The 21,284-nt window shown below is 39.0% G+C and overlaps 2 protein-coding genes across 4 annotated transcripts; one reads left to right on the plus strand and one right to left on the minus strand.

Moving 5' to 3' along the window:
• Positions 1 to 1,148: 1,148 nt before the first annotated feature.
• LOC148842834 (26S proteasome regulatory subunit 8 homolog A-like) lies at positions 1,149 to 7,880 on the plus strand. The gene is made up of 9 exons (XM_088957784.1): positions 1,149 to 1,529; positions 2,071 to 2,168; positions 5,408 to 5,632; positions 5,861 to 5,923; positions 6,039 to 6,202; positions 6,381 to 6,537; positions 6,648 to 6,746; positions 7,220 to 7,330; positions 7,496 to 7,880. Exons 1-9 carry the CDS (start codon positions 1,331 to 1,333, stop codon positions 7,634 to 7,636), a joined length of 1,257 nt encoding a protein of 418 aa, XP_088813910.1. The 5' UTR covers positions 1,149 to 1,330; the 3' UTR covers positions 7,637 to 7,880.
• Positions 7,881 to 11,455: 3,575 nt separating this feature from the next.
• Positions 11,456 to 19,322, minus strand: LOC148842835 (uncharacterized). Of its 3 annotated transcripts, none has more exons than XM_088957787.1 (7): positions 18,693 to 19,322; positions 18,031 to 18,229; positions 17,262 to 17,347; positions 17,032 to 17,178; positions 15,552 to 15,675; positions 12,447 to 12,733; positions 11,456 to 11,716 (listed from the first exon to the last, which is right to left on the minus strand). In XM_088957787.1, exons 2-7 carry the CDS (start codon positions 18,206 to 18,208, stop codon positions 11,624 to 11,626), a joined length of 915 nt encoding a protein of 304 aa, XP_088813913.1. In that variant the 5' UTR covers positions 18,209 to 18,229; positions 18,693 to 19,322; the 3' UTR covers positions 11,456 to 11,623. The 3 variants fall into 3 exon arrangements, with proteins under 3 accessions (XP_088813913.1, XP_088813911.1, XP_088813914.1); XM_088957785.1 differs by having other exon boundaries at positions 18,563 to 19,160; XM_088957788.1 differs by lacking the exon at positions 18,693 to 19,322 and adding an exon at positions 18,563 to 18,663 and having other exon boundaries at positions 18,031 to 18,244.
• Between the last annotated feature and the right edge of the window lie 1,962 nt (positions 19,323 to 21,284).

Here is a 21,284-nt window from a genome sequence, read left to right on the forward strand (position 1 = left end):
TCCAGTTTGCTATTTCATAGTTTATAGTCGACTATAAAAGCGCTTATATACCACTGTCATTCTTCACATTGTCGTTTTGCACATCAAACCATAGTGTTTCACACATTCTATGTTCAGAAGGCATAAAAACAATAAATTACATTCACCCTTTACTACTTATATCTCCTACAAGAATTACAGAAAAGCATGCTCTTAAGAGAATGCATATTTGATGTGATACTAAACCAGTGGTCTACACGCTGCAAAGAATGTATATTTGTTGTGATGTGCAGAAAACCAACAATTCACAAGAAATATGTTTTTTTTTTTGGTTGAAATTAATTGAGATCAGGAGGATCTAGTTTCATGGGAATCACTCCTAACATCTCCCCGACCAATTTAACATAATACGTATTGGAGATATCCTCAACCTACGCCTGCATGTAGGCAATAGATCGGGACTCTCATTTTGATTAGTCAAAGCTCTTCTATATCATATCTATACGACATTATAAATTTATCCATTGATGGTCCATTAACATGAGTTAGGGGTGCAAGTCAGAGCATGCTTTGCCACGTTTTAGCTCAACCATAGGCCCAGTTCTAAAATTTGTGCTTAAAACATGAAAACGATGTCAAACCCAAACCATTTTAATCAAGCCCAATCCTAACTAAAATTTGACGCATTCAGATTAGGCCCAGACCAGGTTTAGGTTGGTCAATCATCATATACTAAAGATTGATATGCATATATATACATATCTAATATATATATATATATATTATACGTATACATGTTTATATAATTTATTAAAAAAATATACACACATACTTGTGTGCATATATACCTATACATAATTGGGCCAAGCTAGATATGGGATAAGATTAGACCGGGCTTGGACTATCTCGAGCTCAGCCCAAATAATTAAAAAGCCTAAGCTTTTCGGTTAAGACCCGACCCCATCCCATGTAAAATTGAGGGGTAGGTTGGTTCGGTGTCGGGTAGGGCCTGACCAAGGTGCACCCCTAACGTGGGCACAGTGGATCGGTGGTTCAGACCACGAATGATTTTAGTCGGGTTCGAACGTGACCCGGTTGATTATGCAGCAACCAGCAAGTGCAATCGAACAATGTACGGACGTTAAAAACCCGTCTACCGTTTGAAGGTTGAAACCCGGGTATTTAGTAGTTCGGCACTCGTCACAGTCACACCACACTCCCGCAATAAAAGCCGCGGTTAGGAAGAGCAAAAACGCCGGATCGTTCGGGATCATTGATCAATCATCAATCATCATTGAAGCGACTTGACTTGATTCCCAAGGAAAGCCTGAATCTCAGACTCAGAAGGGAAATGGCGACGGCAGCGGTAGACACAAACCTAGCAGCCACAGCGACATCAGATGATATGTGCTCTTCGAAGACGATTAAGCAGGGAGAAGGTCTTAGACAGTATTATCTTCAGCACATTCATGATCTTCAGCTTCAGGTCCGGCAGAAGACTCACAATCTCAATCGCCTTGAAGCTCAGCGGAATGATCTCAATTCAAGAGGTATCTGAATTTCCAACCCTAACCCTAGGTTTTAATTTTTTTAATGTTCCTATTTCTTTGATGGCATTGTTGGAGATTGTTTCGTTTATTCTTGTTCGATTTCTTAGTTAGGGTTTGACGAAAAGGGATTCTCCTGTACGTGGCACTTAATTTTCTCAATTTACCGATCAAAATGAAATTTCAAATTTTCAAATTTCCCTATTTTTTCTTGCAAATTGAGGAAGAACTGGCTATCGTACTGTAATTTCTAGCTAGATGGCTGAAGAATATTTATTTCGTTTGTCAGGTTTTAGCCCTCCTACATGAATGAAGGAGAAGGTTATAAGGGCACATATTTAGATGAACTTTTGAACTGGAAGATTGTTTTTTGTTAACTGCATCGCATGAATCATTGTTTAACCAGGCCATTCCATTGCCTTTTGTGTTATTTTAGTAGAACTAGGATTAGGATTATAGGTTTCTGTTATAATATGGTGGAGTTTTATTCTTTTTTATTTTTTCTATGTTGGTTGGTAACATTACGTGGGTTTGTTATTGGAAGTGAGGATGCTTAGAGAGGAATTACAACTGCTTCAAGAGCCTGGATCGTATGTAGGAGAAGTGGTGAAAGTTATGGGTAAATCAAAGGTCTTAGTGAAGGTCAGTCAATGTTTTCTCCCTTCCTCTTTTCGTTTTGCAGAAAAAATGTAATCCCTTTTTAAATCTCCGATGTGTTGAAAATGTAACTTTCTCATGTTTTTCTGCAATAGATGGAGTAATTTGATGTTGCAGCATTCCATTAGGTGTTGGAATCCTCTTGTCTGATATTTCTTTTTATAGGATAATTTCATATTATTTTTCTGCACATCAGCATTGTTCCTTTAATGGTTATGAGATTTTAGTTTGGATTCTGCATCTTTACTGTTCCATGCTTGCTTGTGAGGCAATGAGTTTTTTTTTTTTTTTTTTTTTTTTTTTTTTTTATGGATGCTTCTTGGTGGCTTAATGAAATGGAAGTCCAACATTTATAGGAAATTTAACTTCTGAAGAATGAAGGCCAGTTCTTCAGTTTGTTCATAGAAGAAATAGTGGTAATTTTATCACTAGGGCTGAACCACTCACTTTGTTAGGATGCATGGTTGGTTGACTCACTATTTGATTATCAACACATGAATTTGAATGTGGTATAGAAGAAAGAATCAAAAAATTTTATTTGTAACAGTATCAGAAGAATGCTTGTTACAAGAAACAATTACAAAGTATGTGGGAGGGGATTGTATATAGGAAAAGGAAAAAAATCCAAAGCTGCTTTGTACAGCCTCCCCATATAAACCAACCTAGGCTCCCCTAAGCAGGGAGTTCGGATCCCCAGTTCTACTCCCTAGCAAAACCACTATCAGCATATGGATTGGATAGGTCATTAGATGATCTCCTAACCCAACTAAGATGTTTCTATTGGTGGTTAACCATCTAGATCCTCTAATATAAGAGAACAAAGAATCTTTTGATCCTCTTCATCCAGCTCACTACAATTTGAAAATCTCCTTCCACCTCCAAAAGATTGAAACACATAGCAAAGGCAATGTGGATGCATCACAACAGGATTAGGAGCTGAACTCTAATGGAGTCTTCCCAATCCACTAGCCTTGAAATGAGATGGAGGATCCTCTGTCTCATGGTTCCTGAGTACATCACCCAGACCTAAGGTTCCAGGATTGCCCATGGAGTCCATCCAATTTCTTCTTGATGGATCCTGTGTTGGAAGATCCTAAAACTGAAATAGAATGTTTTTCCTGGTAGATGAGGTAACCAATTGACCAACTCCTTGTATATCATCATTGGGAAGTCCTAGATTTCATTCTCTTGTGTGTACCCAGTGGGCCACGCTAATGGAATGAGATTAATATGAACATCCTGCTCTCTGTAAAGACCCTGGCGTTTCTTTCCTCTCAGAGTTGGTGGTGGAAACTAAGGGTCAAACATGGTTGTAACACCCTGTGGAGGAGTCCAACCAACTTCAAATAATCCAAGAAATGTTACCAAATGCCACAAAGTTATGTTTAAGAACCAAAATTTGGAAATTATTTAATTTGATGACCCATTCACATGAGAGAGTTTACTAGATAGAACTGATTGGCATCAAACAAAACAAATAAAGCATTGCATGCATCTTTTATGAGTTTACCTTTCCAATATGAATATCTAACAATCGGGTTCCGGTAAACACAGTAACTCCAAAGTTCAACTTCTTGAAACTTTTAATTTAAAAAAGTTGAGCACAGAATCCTCAGTATTCCGAAGCATGATAAACTTACTGGTGAGCAGTATTTGCTTTTTAATGCTAGCCTGGCATACATGAGAGCAGGCTGACCATGTGAAATACATTTCCCTTGAATAATGCATTTTGGGGCCATGGAGGTTCAATACATGGTGACCTTCCTTGGTGTTCCTTCTGCTCTCTCTAATTGACTGGGTCTGGGGCAACAGAGGACAGTGAACTCATTACATTTCTGGACATTCCTGTAGACATTCAATATGGATATCATTATTTATGGAGTATGATGCGAATGATTTAGGACAGGTGATTTAAAAGGCGCACCTAGGCGCATAGGCAAGGTGCATTTTAGGGTATAATGCACCTTGCCTAGTGCACTTTGTGCTTCAGCCCAGGTGCCCACCTTTTGAAAATTTGTGCATTTTTTTTTTTTTTTAATGCTTAGCAGCTAGGCCGGGGGTTCCTCCCCCGAACCCCGACCAATCCCCTCGAGGAAAGCCCAAACAAATCCATATCAGGGTCTTAAATTCTTAATCCCTATAAAAAGGTTTATAACTTTGTCTTTTAAAAATATCTTTTATTAGGACGGATACCGAATCTCCAAAAACCCCATATTTGCTAATGTTCTTCATTCATTCATCCTAATAAAAGATATTTTTCAAAGACACTTAACGTTATAAAACCTTTTTTTTTATAGGGATTAAGAATTTAAGACCTTGATATAGACTTGTTTGGGCTTGCCTCGAGGGGCTTGGTACAAAGGCGGCTCATAGAATCAGGAATGCATAATGTTTAACATCAATTGGTTGTTTGAAGTAATGCAATTGGGAAAAAAGTAAAGAGAATTAAGAGTTTACATGCTTGAATATGTTTTATATGTTAAGCTTGATTTTATTTTAAATTTTTCATTTTAAATATGTTTTACATGTTATGCTTATGTATTTTAATTTGAGATAATAGGTTTAAAAAAATTTAAAATTTAAGTTCATATTTTTAATTAATATTGTTGTGTTTAATACTTTTAATACTTTTAGTATTTTGCATTTTTTTTGAATTTTTTACTTTTTTTTTTTTTTGCATTTTTGCACCTTGCTTCAAAAAGGCGCATGCCTTGCCTTGCGCTTCAGGGGCAAAATGGCCCTTGTGCTTTTTTTGCACCTTGCACTTTTAAAACACTCCCACAAGATGTAGGAGAATTGATAACATTTGAATTCTATGGCAGGATCTCTCTTTTCAGAAGACTTTGGTGGGGGATGACTATAATGTAGTCAACTGCTTTACAGGCCATAGAATGGTCTTTGACTGGTTCATGGGCCATACAGAGGGCCTAGACTAGATGGTTGTTCCAGTGAATCCCTACATTTGTCAATGTCATTGTGAATGGATTGGGATTTTTGTTTTATTGTTCCTTGTTTTTGATCCTCAGCTTCCATTTCTGTTATTACATCAGATTCCAGGTCCTTTATATACTTCGTATTTCTTCTCTTTATCATCAGTAATATATATTTGCTTGAAACATTTCTGAAGAGTTAAGTGTTATTGTTCTATTTGCAGAGGCAGATACGCAATATATGGAACCTGGTTTACATTTCTGGTGGCTTATGAGTCTTTCTCTATTTCTCAGGTTCATCCAGAGGGGAAGTATGTTGTAGATATTGATAAGAATATTGATATCACAAAGATCACGCCATCAACTAGAGTTGCTCTTCGCAATGATAGCTACGTGCTTCACTTGATCTTGCCCAGCAAAGTTGATCCCTTAGTTAACCTTATGAAAGTTGAAAAGGTTCCTGATTCTACATACGACATGATTGGTGGCCTTGACCAGCAAATAAAGGAGATCAAGGAGGTTTGTCAGCTTGCCAGTGTTATTTTGTTATTTTCTTTTTTTAATGATAAATATTTTATTATTATCTTAGCAATTGGTATTTAACTTTCAAGTCATGTTGTTGAATCTGAAAGCACTGTTATTCAATTATTTGGTGCAGTTTCATTGATAATATGTCATTGTATTCAGGTAATTAGGTTACATAACATATAACTAACATGCTTGCCATTTTTTCTCGTTTTCTTTTAGGTCATTGAGCTTCCAATTAAACATCCTGAATTATTTGAGTCTCTTGGAATAGCTCAACCAAAGGTAATTTTGTCTTTGCTAAAATAAGACCTGTACAGTTACTCTTTTTTTGTTTTTTTGGTGAGAATTGATTTGCTTCCCAATTGTGATTGACTTGTTTCTGTCTGGACCCTAATAGGGAGTCTTGCTTTATGGGCCACCTGGTACAGGAAAGACACTGCTAGCAAGGGCAGTGGCTCATCATACTGATTGTACTTTTATTAGGGTGTCTGGTTCCGAGTTAGTTCAGAAATACATTGGTGAAGGTTCTAGGATGGTTAGAGAACTTTTTGTCATGGCCAGGTTTGTCTTATTGTCCCTAAACTACCAACATATTATGAAAAACAGCAGTATCGATATACCTAATATTTATAAATGTCTTTATTTTTTGTTTACAATATATATGTCACATTAGAATTGTTTTTTGATTTAGCATTTATCATCTATCATGTGTTTATTGTTTTTGTCTGTTATTTCACAGAGAACATGCTCCATCGATCATTTTTATGGATGAAATTGATAGTATTGGATCTGCTCGAATGGAATCTGGGACTGGTAATGGTGACAGTGAAGTGCAACGAACAATGCTGGAGCTTCTAAATCAACTGGATGGTTTTGAAGCCTCTAACAAAATTAAAGTACTTCATTTTCTTTGTTGTGAAAGTGGTTGCACTGTTTATGATAGCATTACAAATATTAGAATCCCAATTTCATGCAACTAACTTGTCAATTTTTTTCTTCTTTATAGGTTTTGATGGCAACAAATCGGATTGATATTTTGGATCAAGCCCTCCTTAGGCCTGGAAGGATTGACAGGAAGATTGAATTCCCCAATCCTAATGAAGAGGTTTATATGCCTGCATTTACCATGAAATATTGGTTCCTCTCTCTCTCTTGTTTAATGGGAATCAAGCACACCCTGGCATAAAAAACCTTCTTGCCCATTTTCCTGTCTGTTGCTGTCTTTTTTGCATTCAGCATTTCAGCACCTATCGACATCCCTACCACCCAATTAGTGCACTGTGCATTGGTGTGCCTGCATGCATGGGGAGAGTCTATGGATTTAGGAGCTTAAGTGGCAGACAAACAGAGTTTCAGATCTTCACCATGGAAAAAAAAGTCCCTCCCTTGGCAACATTTTTCTTGAGAAAAATTTAAAGCTTGAGGGGTAGATATTGATAAAAGTGCAAGATAAGAAAGTGTACACTGATGAATTCAAGTGATGAATATTTACTGTGAAGATCTCGTTGTCTGGTCTTGATTTCCTGAGTTCTTTTTGCTAATTTATTGTATCTTGATTTGTTTGTGTAATTATTTCAGTCCCGCTTTGATATCCTAAAAATACACTCAAGGAAAATGAACTTGATGCGTGGTATTGATTTGAAGAAGATTGCAGAGAAGATGAATGGTGCATCTGGTGCAGAGCTCAAGGTTTGTTTTCTCCCTGCATGCACATTGTTTTGAAGGTCATCATTGCAACTATGCTTTGCATTGCCAATTGGTCTCATATTCTGAATTCTTACCCTTATTTTTTGGTGATCTTTAGTGAGCATTTGCAACTTGTGTATCGAACTTGAATTTTACTTTCATTTGCAGGCCGTGTGCACAGAAGCAGGTATGTTTGCACTGAGGGAGAGGAGAATCCATGTAACACAGGAAGATTTCGAGATGGCAGTTGCCAAGGTCATGAAGAAGGAGACTGAGAAAAACATGTCTTTAAGAAAGCTATGGAAGTAGTTCCGTTTATACGTTCAGTTCTTAAGATGGATTTGGATATAAACTCGGTTAAAGTTAATTTTAACTGGGCATCATTCCACTGGTTGTAGTCCATCTATCATTATTTATTTTTCTTGCTTTCCATATTTTTCCTTATGCAGCGATGAATCAAATTGTATGTACATCTAAATATCTCGGGTAGTTGTGTTTAGTTTCTTGTTTTTCGACAATAGGAATACGATATCGATAGAAAAACGATTCTCTACATTCTAGCAATCATATTGCCATATTGCGTCTTGATATCCCGAACCGGGTAACATTTTTTTGGGTAAATGAACGTTGACTTGGTAAAGAAACTATTCATGATCTTGGGTCTTGATGAGGGCGGATTTGGCTTTACTATGATATTGTGACATGTGGCATCTTAGAACAATTAGGTGACACTTGGAACCACTTAGGCAACAACTTGCTAAATTGATGGTGTCCAACCTGGTGGCCTGACCCAACATGGCCTAGCAACTTGGCATAGGCGCGAGCTGGCGGCTTGGCCCAGGCACCGACCTGGCAACCTGCGAGACGTGTTCATCGACAAATTCGGCATGCATATCCTAACACTCCCACAATCTTTGGAAATTGGCCCACGTGCCGAACGATCCAGAGGGTGGTCAACGTGCATGGCGGTTATCTCTGGGAATCTCAAACCACTTAAACGACCTTGCATAAATCTCGGATATGGTGCGTGATGCCCACGCCAAACAATGCCTATATAAAGGCACAAACCCCAATGGCAAGAAAAAAAGTAAGCAAGTAAGCAAATTATAGCTCTCATATTTTGTGATTTTTAGCTCGCAGTCTACTATGAGAGTATTGACTTAAGCATCGGAGCGATCTCGTCGGGTTAGCCACCCCGGGTCCTCTGACATTTGGTTCCTTGCAGGTCTCTAAAGAGCAACGAAGCTCATCAATCTAATTCGTCACCTAGTCAGCCCGACACCTCACAGGCATTCCAACACCTCATAGGCAGGCACCTGGTCAGCTCGGCACCTCACAAGCAGTTTAGCACCTGGTCAGCTCGGCACCTCACAGGCAGCTCGCCACCTGGTTAGCTCGACACCTCATAGGTAGCTTGCCACCTAGCCTACTACCTAGCTCGATTCAGCTCGGCAGCCAAAGTTCTCCATTTTGGACTGAGTCATCGACCACTTGGAAGCAGACCAAATGACGAGGTACTTAGCCAAAAAATTGATACATCACAAAAAATCGGTCCATCAGTTGGCGCCGTCTGTGGGAAACACTACAAAAATCTAAGTTATCATCCTCCGAAAGGCTAAGTCCTCTTCTTCCAGAAAGCTAAGTTCTCACCTTTTAGAAACTAAAAGCTCTCAATTTCTAGTTTCCCTTTTTTATCAACTCAAAGACCGCGGGAAGTTGATGGCCACAAACTAAACAACTCTACCAACTTTATTTCAACACAGATAAACCTTCATCAATCCTCTTTGCGAGGTACCCTCTACAAAGATGAGCTCTTTGTGGCTTCTGCGAGAATAGGCGGCCAACAGATTGCATGGATGCCCTTACCAGTTGAGCCTTCCAAGGATCCCGTGCGAGATGGTGACCTAAAGTCAGTAGTGCTGCCCCCGTAGGTCGAGCTCCTAATAGCTTTTTGTAGGAGTGGGTAACCGACGTCACTAACGAGGCTGATGCAGCGCAGTCATAGCTCTAAGGCGCCGACCTGGCGGCCTGGCCTTGGCGCGACCTGGCCCTGGTACGAGCCGGCAGTCTGGCCCAGGCACCGACATGGTGACCTGGCCCAGGCGCGAATTGGCGAGTTGATAAAAGATTTCGGCTCCACAAAAGACCTAGTTGCCTCTTCGGCATGGGCAAGATCAAGGAGAGTGGACTACAAGTCGCTCTCAGATCCTAAGGGCTAAAGTGCCGAATTGGCAAAGACTTCGACATCGCATAAGACCCAGTCGCCTCTTCGACATGGGCAAAATCAAAGATTAAGGAGAGTAGACTACGAGTCGCTCCTAGAGCCTAAGGCCTAAAGTGCCGAACTGGCAAAGACTTCAGCACCACATAAGACCCAACCGCCTCTTCGGCATGGGTAAGATCAAGGAGAGTGGACTATGAGTCGCTCCCAGAGCCTAAGGGCCAAAATACCGAACTAGCGAAGACCTCCTCACCACATAAGACCCAGTCGCCTCTTCGGCATGGGCAAAATCAATGAGCGAACTACGAATTGCTCCCAGAGCCTAAGGAATTGAATTGACGCTTACGAGCTCATCGAATTATTCATTCTGGGCCAAAAGGAGAAATTTACTCCCTTCGTCGAGTTACTTTCAGCTCGGGAGTGGGGGGCAAATGATGATGGCGGATTTGGCCCTCTATGATATTGTGACATGTGGTGCCAGAACCACTCAGGGAACACTAGGTGACACCCGGAACCACTCAGGGAACAACTTGCCAAGTTGATGGTGTCCAACTTGGCGGCTTGGCCCAGATGCAGCCTGGCAGCCTGTCCCAAGCGTGAGCTGGCGGCCTGGCCTAGGCGCCGACCTGGCGACCCGCGAGATGTGCTCACCGACAAATTCGGCATGCATATCCTAGCACTCCCACGATCCTTGGAAGTTGGCCCACGTGCCGAATGATCTAGAGGGTGGTCAACGTGCATGGCGGTTACCTCCGGAAATCTCGAACCACTTAGACGACCTCGCAAAAATCTCGGATATGGTGCGTGAAGCCCACGCCAAACAATGCCTATATAAAGGCACCAACCCCAATGGCAAGAAAAAAAGTAAGCAAGTAAGCAAATTCTAGCTCTTATACTTTATGATTTTTAGCTCGCAATCTACTATGAGAGTACTGACTTAAGCATCAGAGCGACCTCGTCGGGTTAGCCACTTCGGGTCCTATGACATTTGGTTCCTTGCAGGTCTCTAAAGAGCAATAAAGCTCATCAATCCAGCTCGACACTTAGCCAGTCTAGCACCTCACAGGCAGCTCAGCACCTGGTCAGCCCGACACCTCACAGGCAGCTCGACACTTCACAGGCAACTCGGCACCTGGTCAACCCGGCACCTCACAAGCAGCTCACCACCTAGTCATCTCAACACCTCATAGGCAGCTTGCCACCTAGCCTGTCCAGCTCGATTCAGCTCGACAACCAAAGTTCTCCACTTCGGCCTGAGTCATCGACCACTTGGAAGCAGACCAAATGACAACGTACTTAACCAAAAAATCGATCCATCACCAAAAATCGATCCATCAGGTCTCTCTCTCTCTCTATTTTTTTCTGTACATTTCTTTTCCGTATTACTCCTTTCTAATTCTTTTCGAATGCACCTTCCTAATTAACCCTCTCCTTCCTCAACATCATTAACGGCTTCTTCCCAAGGTTCTAAGTATCGATAGGGGTGCCGGTTTAAGGTTCTTTCACCCCCTGAACCAGTCAAAACCCCGATACATCCTCTGTAGGGGCTTTTTGGGGTGCTTCCGATATGATACATATCAGCCGATACGGGTTGATACATAACAATTTTTTAAACCTTGCTTCTTCCAAAAAAAAATGAACACACAGAACTCGTCCTTTGGGCGGTCAATAACTGATTTTCATCTCCCTTCCCTTTGAAGCAATCAGTTGCTCTCCGTTTCCCACAAGGCCACTACTGACAACAAATTGATAGGTTCAACCGTTCAAGAACAAGGAAGAAATCTATACAATGTGAAGAAACATCATTTGTTACAACACTAATTCGTCTCTGGATATTTTCATTTGCTGTTATTTTTGCCAGGTTTCATATAGTTAGTGAGTAGGATTTAACCATGATTGACATCCGGTTTTCATTGCCAGAAAAATCCCAAACTGGTGCTATTTTTCATTGTTCCTCATTCAATATTTTCATTGTTCCCCATTCAATAATTACTTCTCACACAAAAGGTTGCATTATGTCCTTGTGTAACTTGTGTTTTATAGCTTCAGTTACCTCTTGAACCTTCCACACTTCCTTACAAAAGCTTGAGCATTTTCAAACGTTCTTCGTGTTCTCGGTCCAGCTTTGGTGGTGTATAGCACCCATGGAGATCCTCCACTACATATTCCTGCGATGATTCACAATGGGAAGATTAGATATACTCCTGAGCAATTCCGAGTGTACTGATCTATGTTCACGTACTCTGCCTAAAAAAAAAGAAAAAAAAAAGAAAAAAAAAGAAAAAAAATGTTCACGTACTCCAGGTTTACCAGGTAGCTAGGTTGCTGTAGGATCGAGAAGAATGGGTTTCACAAAGACAAGGTCCAGTGGTTTTATTGAATAAGGCTAACTTGCATATATCGTGTGGCCTGGAGTAGAACCAAACTGAGTAATGGGATGTGGAGCCCCATCACCGTATGAGCAGGATAAGATGAAATTATTCAGTCCTGTTCGCTTTTTGGCAAGTTACTTACCCATGTACTTTTATTTCTTAGGTAAATAAGGTAATAATCATTTTAGCCATAAAAATCTATTATTAAAAGTGACATTTTTGTCTCATTCAAGTGTTGGCAACTTCCCCCAAAGTGGGAAAGTTATTTATCCACCTAGGAGATGGGTACCCAGGAAAATAAACTTTCCCTGGTCCCCACATAAATCTAAAAAAATAACATGGGATTCTTGGTCAATGGGAACCAAAATCCCATTGACCAATTTTCCCCCCTCTCAAAATAAAAAAAAAGAACACCCCCTTCATGCTATTATGAAGTGTAAATGATTTGCACAATCATTATCATTTTTGGGGTAACCATGGAAATGAATTTCCTCTTCTTAATGAAAAGAAAGCCAGGGTGGCCTACCTTTGTGAGCTCCCTCTTGGTGAGGATGTGATAGTGTCTTTGCCAGATCCTCTGGATGGCCATGGTGGCAGCAAGAAAACCATAGGCAATACCAAGGATGGCAAAGATGATAACAAAAATGATAACGAGAGCAAAGCATGCTTCCATAGATGCTGGGAAGCAGTCCAATATGCCCCATCCATAACAACAGTTCCGGCAGCCAGCCATACATGGGTCATTATTGTTGAAAGAGGAGCAATGCAGTATGAGCCCAAAAAAGCCCAGCAGCACAAAAAAAGCCAGTACTCCTGCATTGTATATGGAAATGTCAAACAGGGTGCAGATCCAAGAAATGTTTGTAAATCTCAAATTAACCTGAAATTATAGATGATTCTATTGGCCTATTCATCCTAAGTATGCAGTAAGTAAATGGAACATGATTAACTGGAGCAGACTTGGTTGCAACAAGGTCAGTAATTTCATTAATGAAGTAATCTAATTATGTGGAAGAAGGTATGCATCATTATTATAACAATGGGTATGGCTTTAAATAATTAATCAGAATGGAATGGTGAAACAGGATTCATGTAGCTGACCCCATATAGATGTGATAAGGCTTGGATGATGATGATGAGGTATGCATCATTATTGTAATTCAAAAAAAAAAAAACATTTTGTATGTGTGTGTGTGTGGGGGGGGGTTGTAATGGAAAAATTCTTGGAGTAATAGATATCTCACAATGAATCATTTCTTATTTTACCAATTAAGAAAGTAATTGGTAAAATGTTCTTATTTTCTAATATTCCGAACCTTCATTTTTCTTGTTAACTAGTGCAACACTTTCTTTTTTGAAAAAATAAGATGTACTCGTATATTAATTTCTTACTATCTGCAATATTTCATGTATCAAGAAATCAAATCATGCAATGTAACAAAAACAGAGAAAACTGCAAAGACAGTCCAACAAATTCACTTAGCTATGTCCTGCAATAAAACTTTGTATCTATGGTATTATGATAGACCTTATTCAACTCCAGAGATACTCTAAAAATTTGACTTGATAGGGTGATCACAAAAATCAGATTCTTCTCATCTTGTACTACCAATGGAAATTAATGTTTATGTGCTTGACCAATATAAAAGCCTTAGAACTGTTCCTCGATGCCCTCACTTTGGCAGTAGATAGCTCTCACTCCGGTAGTCGGTAGTCCTTTCCACAATGACTCTCTGGCAGTGGGTAGCCTTTTCCCTTTGGTAGTTCTTACTCTGCTCTAAGTAGCACTTTCCATGGTAGCTTTCACCCCCACTCCAGCTAGCCCTTCATGTGACAGCTATCACTTTGCTCCAAGTAACTCTTCTCCTAGGTAGAGACCTCTCCATGATTCAAACCTGAGATGTGGGGGAGGCTTAAGACCAATTATTTTGTGCTTGACTGATATGCAAAAAGAGCCCCAGGACCATTGGAACATGTCAAGCCAAGCCTTTAACCTTTGGGGAAGGAGCAACAGTGAGTGGGTGGCGTTGGATGCTAGAACAGGAGGCTGTTTGAAGACAAATGTAAAGGCATAGAAGTTTTGGTGGCCTCAGTAGGAAAGTTGGTCTCTAGCTGGGTTTTGATTCTCAACGATTTTGAGCAAGTTAACAAGGCAGATCTGGTGGAAAATTTCTGGGAAGTTCTTGAGATTCAACCTTGTAATGTAAACTTGTTTCTTAGTAGTGAATGAGGTGGTGTGTCAACTTGACACCCAACAGATTGTACTTCTCTTTTATTTTAATAAATTTCTTCTTTACTCTTTAAAAAAAAATAATTGGTTTAAAGAATATTGTCATGCCATTCCATGACATATTGATATCATCTAAATTGTTTCAGATTTTGACATAAGAGGTATTTTCCTTGGCCTTGTGAGTCCAAGGTAGGAGAGGCTCCTTCAAAGTTCAAACCAGGATAAAGATCGTTTGAAGATGGGTTCTATTCCTGAAGCTTGTAAAGAAGATATTGTGCTAAGAGAGGAGCCTCAGATGGGAGCAGAGGATAAAATAGAAGTGTTTGAAGGAGGGAAAGAGGCAGATCAGGAGGTTATTGAAGATGGGTCCTATTCCTGAAGCTTGTAAAGAAGATATTGTCGCAAGAGAGGAGGCTCGGATGGGAGTGGAGGATGAAATAGAATAAGTACTTGAAGGAGGGAAAGAGGAAGATGAGGAGGTTTTTGTTGATCAAGTTGGAAAAATAGATGAAAAAGTGGACTTGAAAAGATAGTGGGAGCTGAAGTCCAGGTAAGCAAATTGTTGGGCTACTGATAAAAAAAAAATTGTTGGGTTTATCTGTTTTGGGAGGGGAAGATTTTGCAAGAAAAATGTTAAGGGAATTAGACAAAAGTTTTTGATGAGTGAAGAAAGTTCTATTATGGAGTTTTGATTAGTAATTGGTTATTGTTAGGGTTATGTTTGGATGCTCAGGGAGCAAGCTTTGGGTCTTCTGAGGGTAATGGGTTTTGACAGCAAGAGTGCTATTATAGTTAATGGATAAAGAAAAGGGAAAAGTTTTTGTATTTCAAGGGGCTTGGAAGGATTTGTTTTTTTGGGTGGTTTCTTGTCACCTTCTTTGTACCTTCTCTTATTTTAATAAAATTTTCTTTTTTATATATTACCAAAAAAAATGTGCATCTCCTTTATAGATATGCCCTAGGTAGACAGTCTTTACTAAAAAGTACCTAAAGTTTCCTCATTATTTGGTTGAGGTCACAAAGTAGAAATATTATTGATTTATAGTAACAAAACAAAGAAACAGAGTCTATGTGCAAGTAGGGTGTGCAACTTGGGTGGGCCTGGATTGAGCATTTATCAATTTTTGAAAGGGCCCAGCCTAATATAGTGGAAATTCTTCAAACTGTGTATCCAATTTGTACCATTTCTGAGATTAATTTCATTCAGTATGTTTACATAATTTTCCCCATACTATTCAGTTTTTGTGAAATCTTCAGAAACTAAGCACCTTTGTGGCATAATTTCAGTCACTAGTAAGCATTTTTACATGGTTAAATTACCATAAACGACCTTTTTCGTCCTGAAATACAAGAAATAGCCTATTATGAATAGAGAGGAATAGTGAAAATCATAGGTCATACCAATGCAGTAGTAAAAGGGTATCGGATGCTTTGATAGGACACGATCCCAACCATCACTGAATGAGTTCCTTAAGCTCCCATTTTTGTCCATGACATATGCAAAGCCACCTATTGCAGCAATTGCCTGAAAACAAGAGGTATATTAAACTTTGTTTTTAATATTTTACAGGCAGATTCTTTATGGGAATAATGGCAAAAGCAGAACCATATATGAAAATGCATTGTTTTCTCAAGCTCAGAAATAACAGGAAATATGCTGCTCAAAGACAAAAGATTCTTCTTTTGGTAAGCACTAAGGGAACCTCAGATAAAGGTGTTATTTTATCTGTAACAGAATTCATACTAAGCATATGCTTTGTTAACCAATCCAAATAGATCAAGCAAAATCATCAAATGTTTTTTTTTTTTGGCACAACAGAAAACAGAACCTTCATTCAAATAGAAGAGAATCAAGAGATACAAGATTGCTCTGCAATTGGTTGATAGCATAAAAGACTTTGCAACCAGTCCAGAATTTGAACATGAAATTCCATATCTGATAGTGCATAGAAGACCATATACAGCACCCATAAGAAGAAGAGTTGAAGGGGCTATGGGCAGACCAAAAAGAACATGGGTTGAAGTGGTAAGAAAGGATTCAAGTGCTCATAATTTAATAATGGCTATGGCAAATTACTCAGTTATGTCTCAACAGAAGGAAGCATGGACCATGCACCATGTCTCCTCTAGGCAAGCCTTCAAACAGGAGGTAATTGTATAGCTTTCCCTCCCATAAAAAGCAAGTGCTTTGTACAATATAAAGGTTGATGAGTGCATTAATTTCTTTGGGAAACTGATTGATATGAGAGAGGGGACAAAATTGAAATTTCTAAAGATTGGTTTTAGTAGAAAACGTTACAGTATATTATCTGAGATAACTTTGCCTAATTATCTGTGTCCCTTGTAGGATAAGAATCACCAAGATCCAGAAATATGCAGAAATTGGTCAGCTATTTGACAATCCATAAATATGATAACATTCCATTCACTGCCAATGGATCTGAGAACCCTTTCAATTATATGTTTCATCCAAAAACCCTATGAATACATAAAACATGAGAAAAATATAATTCTTTCACGACAGTCCCCCCTGCAGGACCCAAGAAAATAATAAGTTTCTGTTTGATTTCCTTTTGTTTTCTTTTTACCCTGATGGTACCAAGTAGGGCATTTAAAATGGTTCTCCAAAGAACTAGATGGTTTGTCAATGCTTTCTGGTTTTATGCCATACCAAGTGAAAGGTATCAGTTCCCAGTCCACATAAGTCTAGTTATTAAAACATTGAAAAATACACTATCAAATCCATTATAAAAATTTTTCAACATAGGGCATGCAAAGATTATAAGTTATAACCCATGTCAGGTCCTTGTTCTTGTACCTGCATCAATTAAATATATTGATGGACATATTACAAGGAATTAGTCACTAAAGTTTCACTTACAGTTTGCACTGCCAAAAATACAAGGAGCACATCCCTGGCCACGAAAATTCTAAATTTGATTTGGCGCCAAGAGTAGTCCTCTAACAATTCGACTCGAAGATGGAATTGGGCCTTACAAGTTGTGCAGTGAGAAAAAGCAAAACCTTCCTGTACCAATAAAAATCTCTCTTAATTTAAAGATTCTTTATACAAGTAACCATGCCATTTACAATTCAACAATTAAAACTTGCCTTCACTGAACGCCAATGGTCGAGGCATGAACGGTGAACAAACTGCTGAGTTCCTTTACACATGCATGGAGATATCAATTCCTCGCCTGTACGGAAGAAGCAAGTAAATAAGTAAGAGTTAAGTTGAAGATGGCATGGCATAATATATACTAGTTCCTTATTATATTCAATTACAACCTCTGCATTTATTTCTTTGTAAGGTATTAGCAGCATAATTTTATTGCAAAGACATTATCTCTTGTTGAAATAAAGATCTGAAAGGTTCAACCAATAGCAACAACCATGTTTTAATATGGAAAAAAGATAAAACACACTATACAAAATATGTTCTTGCAGTAAGACTGGATGCATAGAATTAAGTTCATGGTCCGCAAGCCACTGAATTTCACAAAGTTATTTAATCTTGATGGTATGGTTTCATTCCCCATGAGGTTCAAATACCCTTTTTTTTTTTTTCTGAAAAACTGATGATGCGTGGTTTGTTATAGTATAATTGAATGCAAATATCTACCAAAAATTGGCCAGCCTGATAGCCATCCTATAATTATTTCGTATTCTTTTGCAACAGAAGATACGGACGAGATTCCATCATTCGAATCACCCAATGCTAAAATAGCAAAGAAGCAGTTTCCATGAATTCTGCTACCGTTAATAAAAGCACACGGTTCAGATTTCATACACAATGCGGAATAGAACAAGCAATTTCAAGAGAAACTGCAAAATTTTGCTAAAGTGGACAACAAATCAATTATTAGATCATCAACGTCACCTGGTTCGCCGTCGTACTCAAGGCAGATACGACAGCAAACAGCAGAAGCAGCTTCTATGTCTTCATCTTTTATTTCACTTGAACTTCCCACTGATGTGTTGGCCTTTCTCTCGAGCAGGGGATCGGAATCGCTTGGATTCCGTTCACCTGATGGTTCCAGTTGCACTTCCCCTTTCATCGATGTTTAAAGCAGAACAACCTGAATTCCGAAACCCTAGAGTAGGTCAAGATCACAGAATTCCGAAAATAAAAGTCCAACTCTAAATAAGAGGAAGGCATAAAAAAATTCGAATAAAGAGCGGACGGAAAATTGATGCGAAGACAGAATCTTACCAAATCAAAATCATACAAAGTAATGCTATCCGATTACCAGCAAAGATTAGCAACAAACAGTTGCAGAGATGGCGCGAAATTATGAACGTGGGAATAAGTAATAACTGATATCCATTTAAACTAAAAAACTTGCCGAAATTATGTGAAGTTTATTTCTTTAACAAGAGAAGATTGAATGCCAAAAATTTCAGAGAATTACCTCAAAGTTTGCGACAAAAATCTCAAAATTTCAGATACGAGCAAGGATGAAGATTGATGAGTCGAGTCGATGAGAAAGAGGATAAAACAAACTCTTATGTTAATGAAATTAAAACCTCGGAGAGATTTACATGAATTTCCCGAAGAAGGAACTTTATCTAGTTGACGCGTGGTGCGCAGGACGCACTGGCGGTTCACTTCTCACGCGTTTGTTTCCGAGTGGAGTCGCGACTGACGGGGGCGGTCACTGTTTACTGTTCAACGTCCAAAAGACTTCAAAACAATGAAAAGCAGCACTGAATTGGGAATCGGGATCTACTCTGGCTGACCACACCTCACACAGACCTCACAATTTTATCCCACCGTGTATTGGGAGCATCTCCCATGTATGGGGAACGTGCGGTGGGATGGGGCTGTGAGATCTGTCTGGGATGCGCTCTCTAAGGAGCAGATCCGGACTGAGCCGCAATGCCCAAGGCAGGCAGCGTGGGCTTTTCAGATGAATTATTATTCTATCATCGGTTCTGTTTTGGATGGCTTTGGCGCCTCACAGGCACATCCTTCGTGCATTGCATTGGGAACATCTCCCGTGAATATTCACTAATAAATAGGAATTCAATGTATGATACGATGGGCAAGGTGTAAGGAGCAGATCCGGTCTCCTAAATGACTCAGACTGTGCAATGAGTAAGCATACGTAGTGACTGTGCGACACGTGTTCTGCATGTCTGGCTAAACCGTTGCATTATATGAACCAGAATGCACATTTTGTAGGACATGTGTTAAATGTTTATTGTATTTTAATGCCCTTCTTTAGGAGGTATTGTGCTTCCTGCTCTTTTGACTTGCTATTGGAGGGTAATATTGTCATTGTCAGTGTCAACAGTGTGTCGACATGTCTTGTCTTTGTTTGGTGTCCCACAAAGTAACAAGTAAGGTTGCGTTTGGTAATAATGCAACTGTTATGTGACCCGTGAATTCGGTTGTTTTTTTCTTCAATTATTTTTGCATTCAAAATGAATGTCATAATAATAATAATAATAATAATAATTATAATAATAATAATACAAAAAATTACTTTTAAGTTTCTGATAATCATAAAAACTTCTCTTATAGTTTAATTTTAACAAAAACCTCCTTTCTATTCTCAAAAAAAAAAAATCAATAAAAACCTCCCTTCCTTCGATGATCAAGACGGAAAACGTATAGAATTATAATTTTATCCTTACACATCATCTGAGTTATTTATAAAATACCATCTTTACCCTTATTCGAGCAACTCATTATACTCCCTGTATTATTGAGAAAACACTCGAACCCTAACCCTAATTACAAGCAGCCACAGTACTCGGAATATTCCACTTCCCGAAATGTTCCATACATTTTTCGGCAACGATTCTTCATCAAACGATGACCGTACTTCATCTTGTTAGCTTAATTTCTTCACTGGAGTTGGTTTCTTTCACTGGAATATTCTACAGCGGAATTACAATAAGAGAGGAACCAGGATATTCTCTTATGTGGCTTGAACCAGAGTTTGCTACACATCTGCTACCCAAGCACATCTGCTACCGATTTGTTCTCCAATTCGTGTTTCACTAGTTTCATGTGGCTTGAAAATAGAAGATGAAGTACAACCGTAAGGGCAGTTGTTACACTAGTTCATCCAGCGTAACAACCATAAGGGCCACTGAATGGATGAAGTACGCTGGTTGTTACGTAGTTGATGGTCGATGGTTGTTACGCGATTTTTATACTGGTTCTCTTGTTCGTGTTACGCTAGTTTCAAGCACATCTGCTACCCAAGCACTTCATCCAAATGTGTTCTCCTTTCCATGCTATACTAGTTTCATCCAACGGTTGTGCTTCATCTTGTTCGATCAATCTGTCCAACTAAAAAGTTCTAATTGAACGGTTGTAGGGTTTGAAGAAGCATTTTGTCACAATCTGCAGCAGACAGATCATCACAACAGAGAGAGAAGAAACGAAAATTGTGAGGGCTTTCGACGGAAACGTGCCCCAATCTCTCCGAGCAACAACAAGTCTGAGCTTCTCGCCTCCATTCCGGCGTTCATCTCCGGCCACGACGAGCTCTCCCCTTCCCTCTGTTGCCTTTTTATGTTTTCAATTTTTTTTTTTTTGCTTCTTTATCTGAGTTTTTCTCTTTAAAAACAAGAAGACGCGCTCCAACTTCACAAAGATAGGATGGGAACTCCATTGTTTTTCTGCCCTCTCTCTCTCTCTCCGCCTTTGTCAATGGAAGTAGAAGAGAGGCATTCAGCCATGGGCGTTCTGTTTATGTTGATGTTACATAGCTTGTTGATTCATCATGAAAGCAATTGCAATAGGTTTAAAATTGCATCAAAAGTAGCAGGTTGGAGAGGTAGATTGAGCTCTAGTTCTCACTCTTATGTGACTTGAACCAGAGTTTGCTACCCAAGCACCTTGAGTCCCACCTGGATGAAACTAGTGTAATAAGAGAGGAAAAAATTATCATAGGTTTAACGTTTTCCATTAGTCATTGACGGAAGGGAGGTTTTTGTTGATTTTTTTTGAAAATAGAAGGAAGGTTTTTGTTAAAGTTAAACTATAGGAGAGGTTTTTGTATTTTACCATAATAATAATAATAATAATAATAATAATAATAATAATAATAATAAAAAAAAAGTAGTATTAGATACATTAACTGTACTCCATGTCAAAATTCTGAATTTAATTACAGG

The sequence above is a fragment of the Nelumbo lutea genome, chromosome 8 (genome assembly GCF_056320005.1).
Source record: "Nelumbo lutea isolate HS-2025 chromosome 8, American lotus-T2T, whole genome shotgun sequence".
Lineage (NCBI taxonomy): Eukaryota > Viridiplantae > Streptophyta > Magnoliopsida > Proteales > Nelumbonaceae > Nelumbo > Nelumbo lutea.

Coding starts and splice junctions, on each gene's coding strand:
- LOC148842834 (XM_088957784.1), top strand. CDS start 1,331: ATGGCGACGGCAGCGGTAGACACAAACCTAGCAGCCACAGCGACATCA. Junction 5,924..6,038: donor TTGGAATAGCTCAACCAAAG/GTAATTTTGTCT, acceptor GGACCCTAATAG/GGAGTCTTGCTTTATGGGCC. Junction 7,331..7,495: donor CATCTGGTGCAGAGCTCAAG/GTTTGTTTTCTC, acceptor TTTCATTTGCAG/GCCGTGTGCACAGAAGCAGG.
- LOC148842835 (XM_088957787.1), bottom strand. CDS start 18,208: ATGAAAGGGGAAGTGCAACTGGAACCATCAGGTGAACGGAATCCAAGC. Junction 17,348..18,030: donor TGAGTACGACGGCGAACCAG/GTGACGTTGATG, acceptor TCTTCCGTACAG/GCGAGGAATTGATATCTCCA. Junction 11,717..12,446: donor CCAAGAGGGAGCTCACAAAG/GTAGGCCACCCT, acceptor GAATCATCGCAG/GAATATGTAGTGGAGGATCT.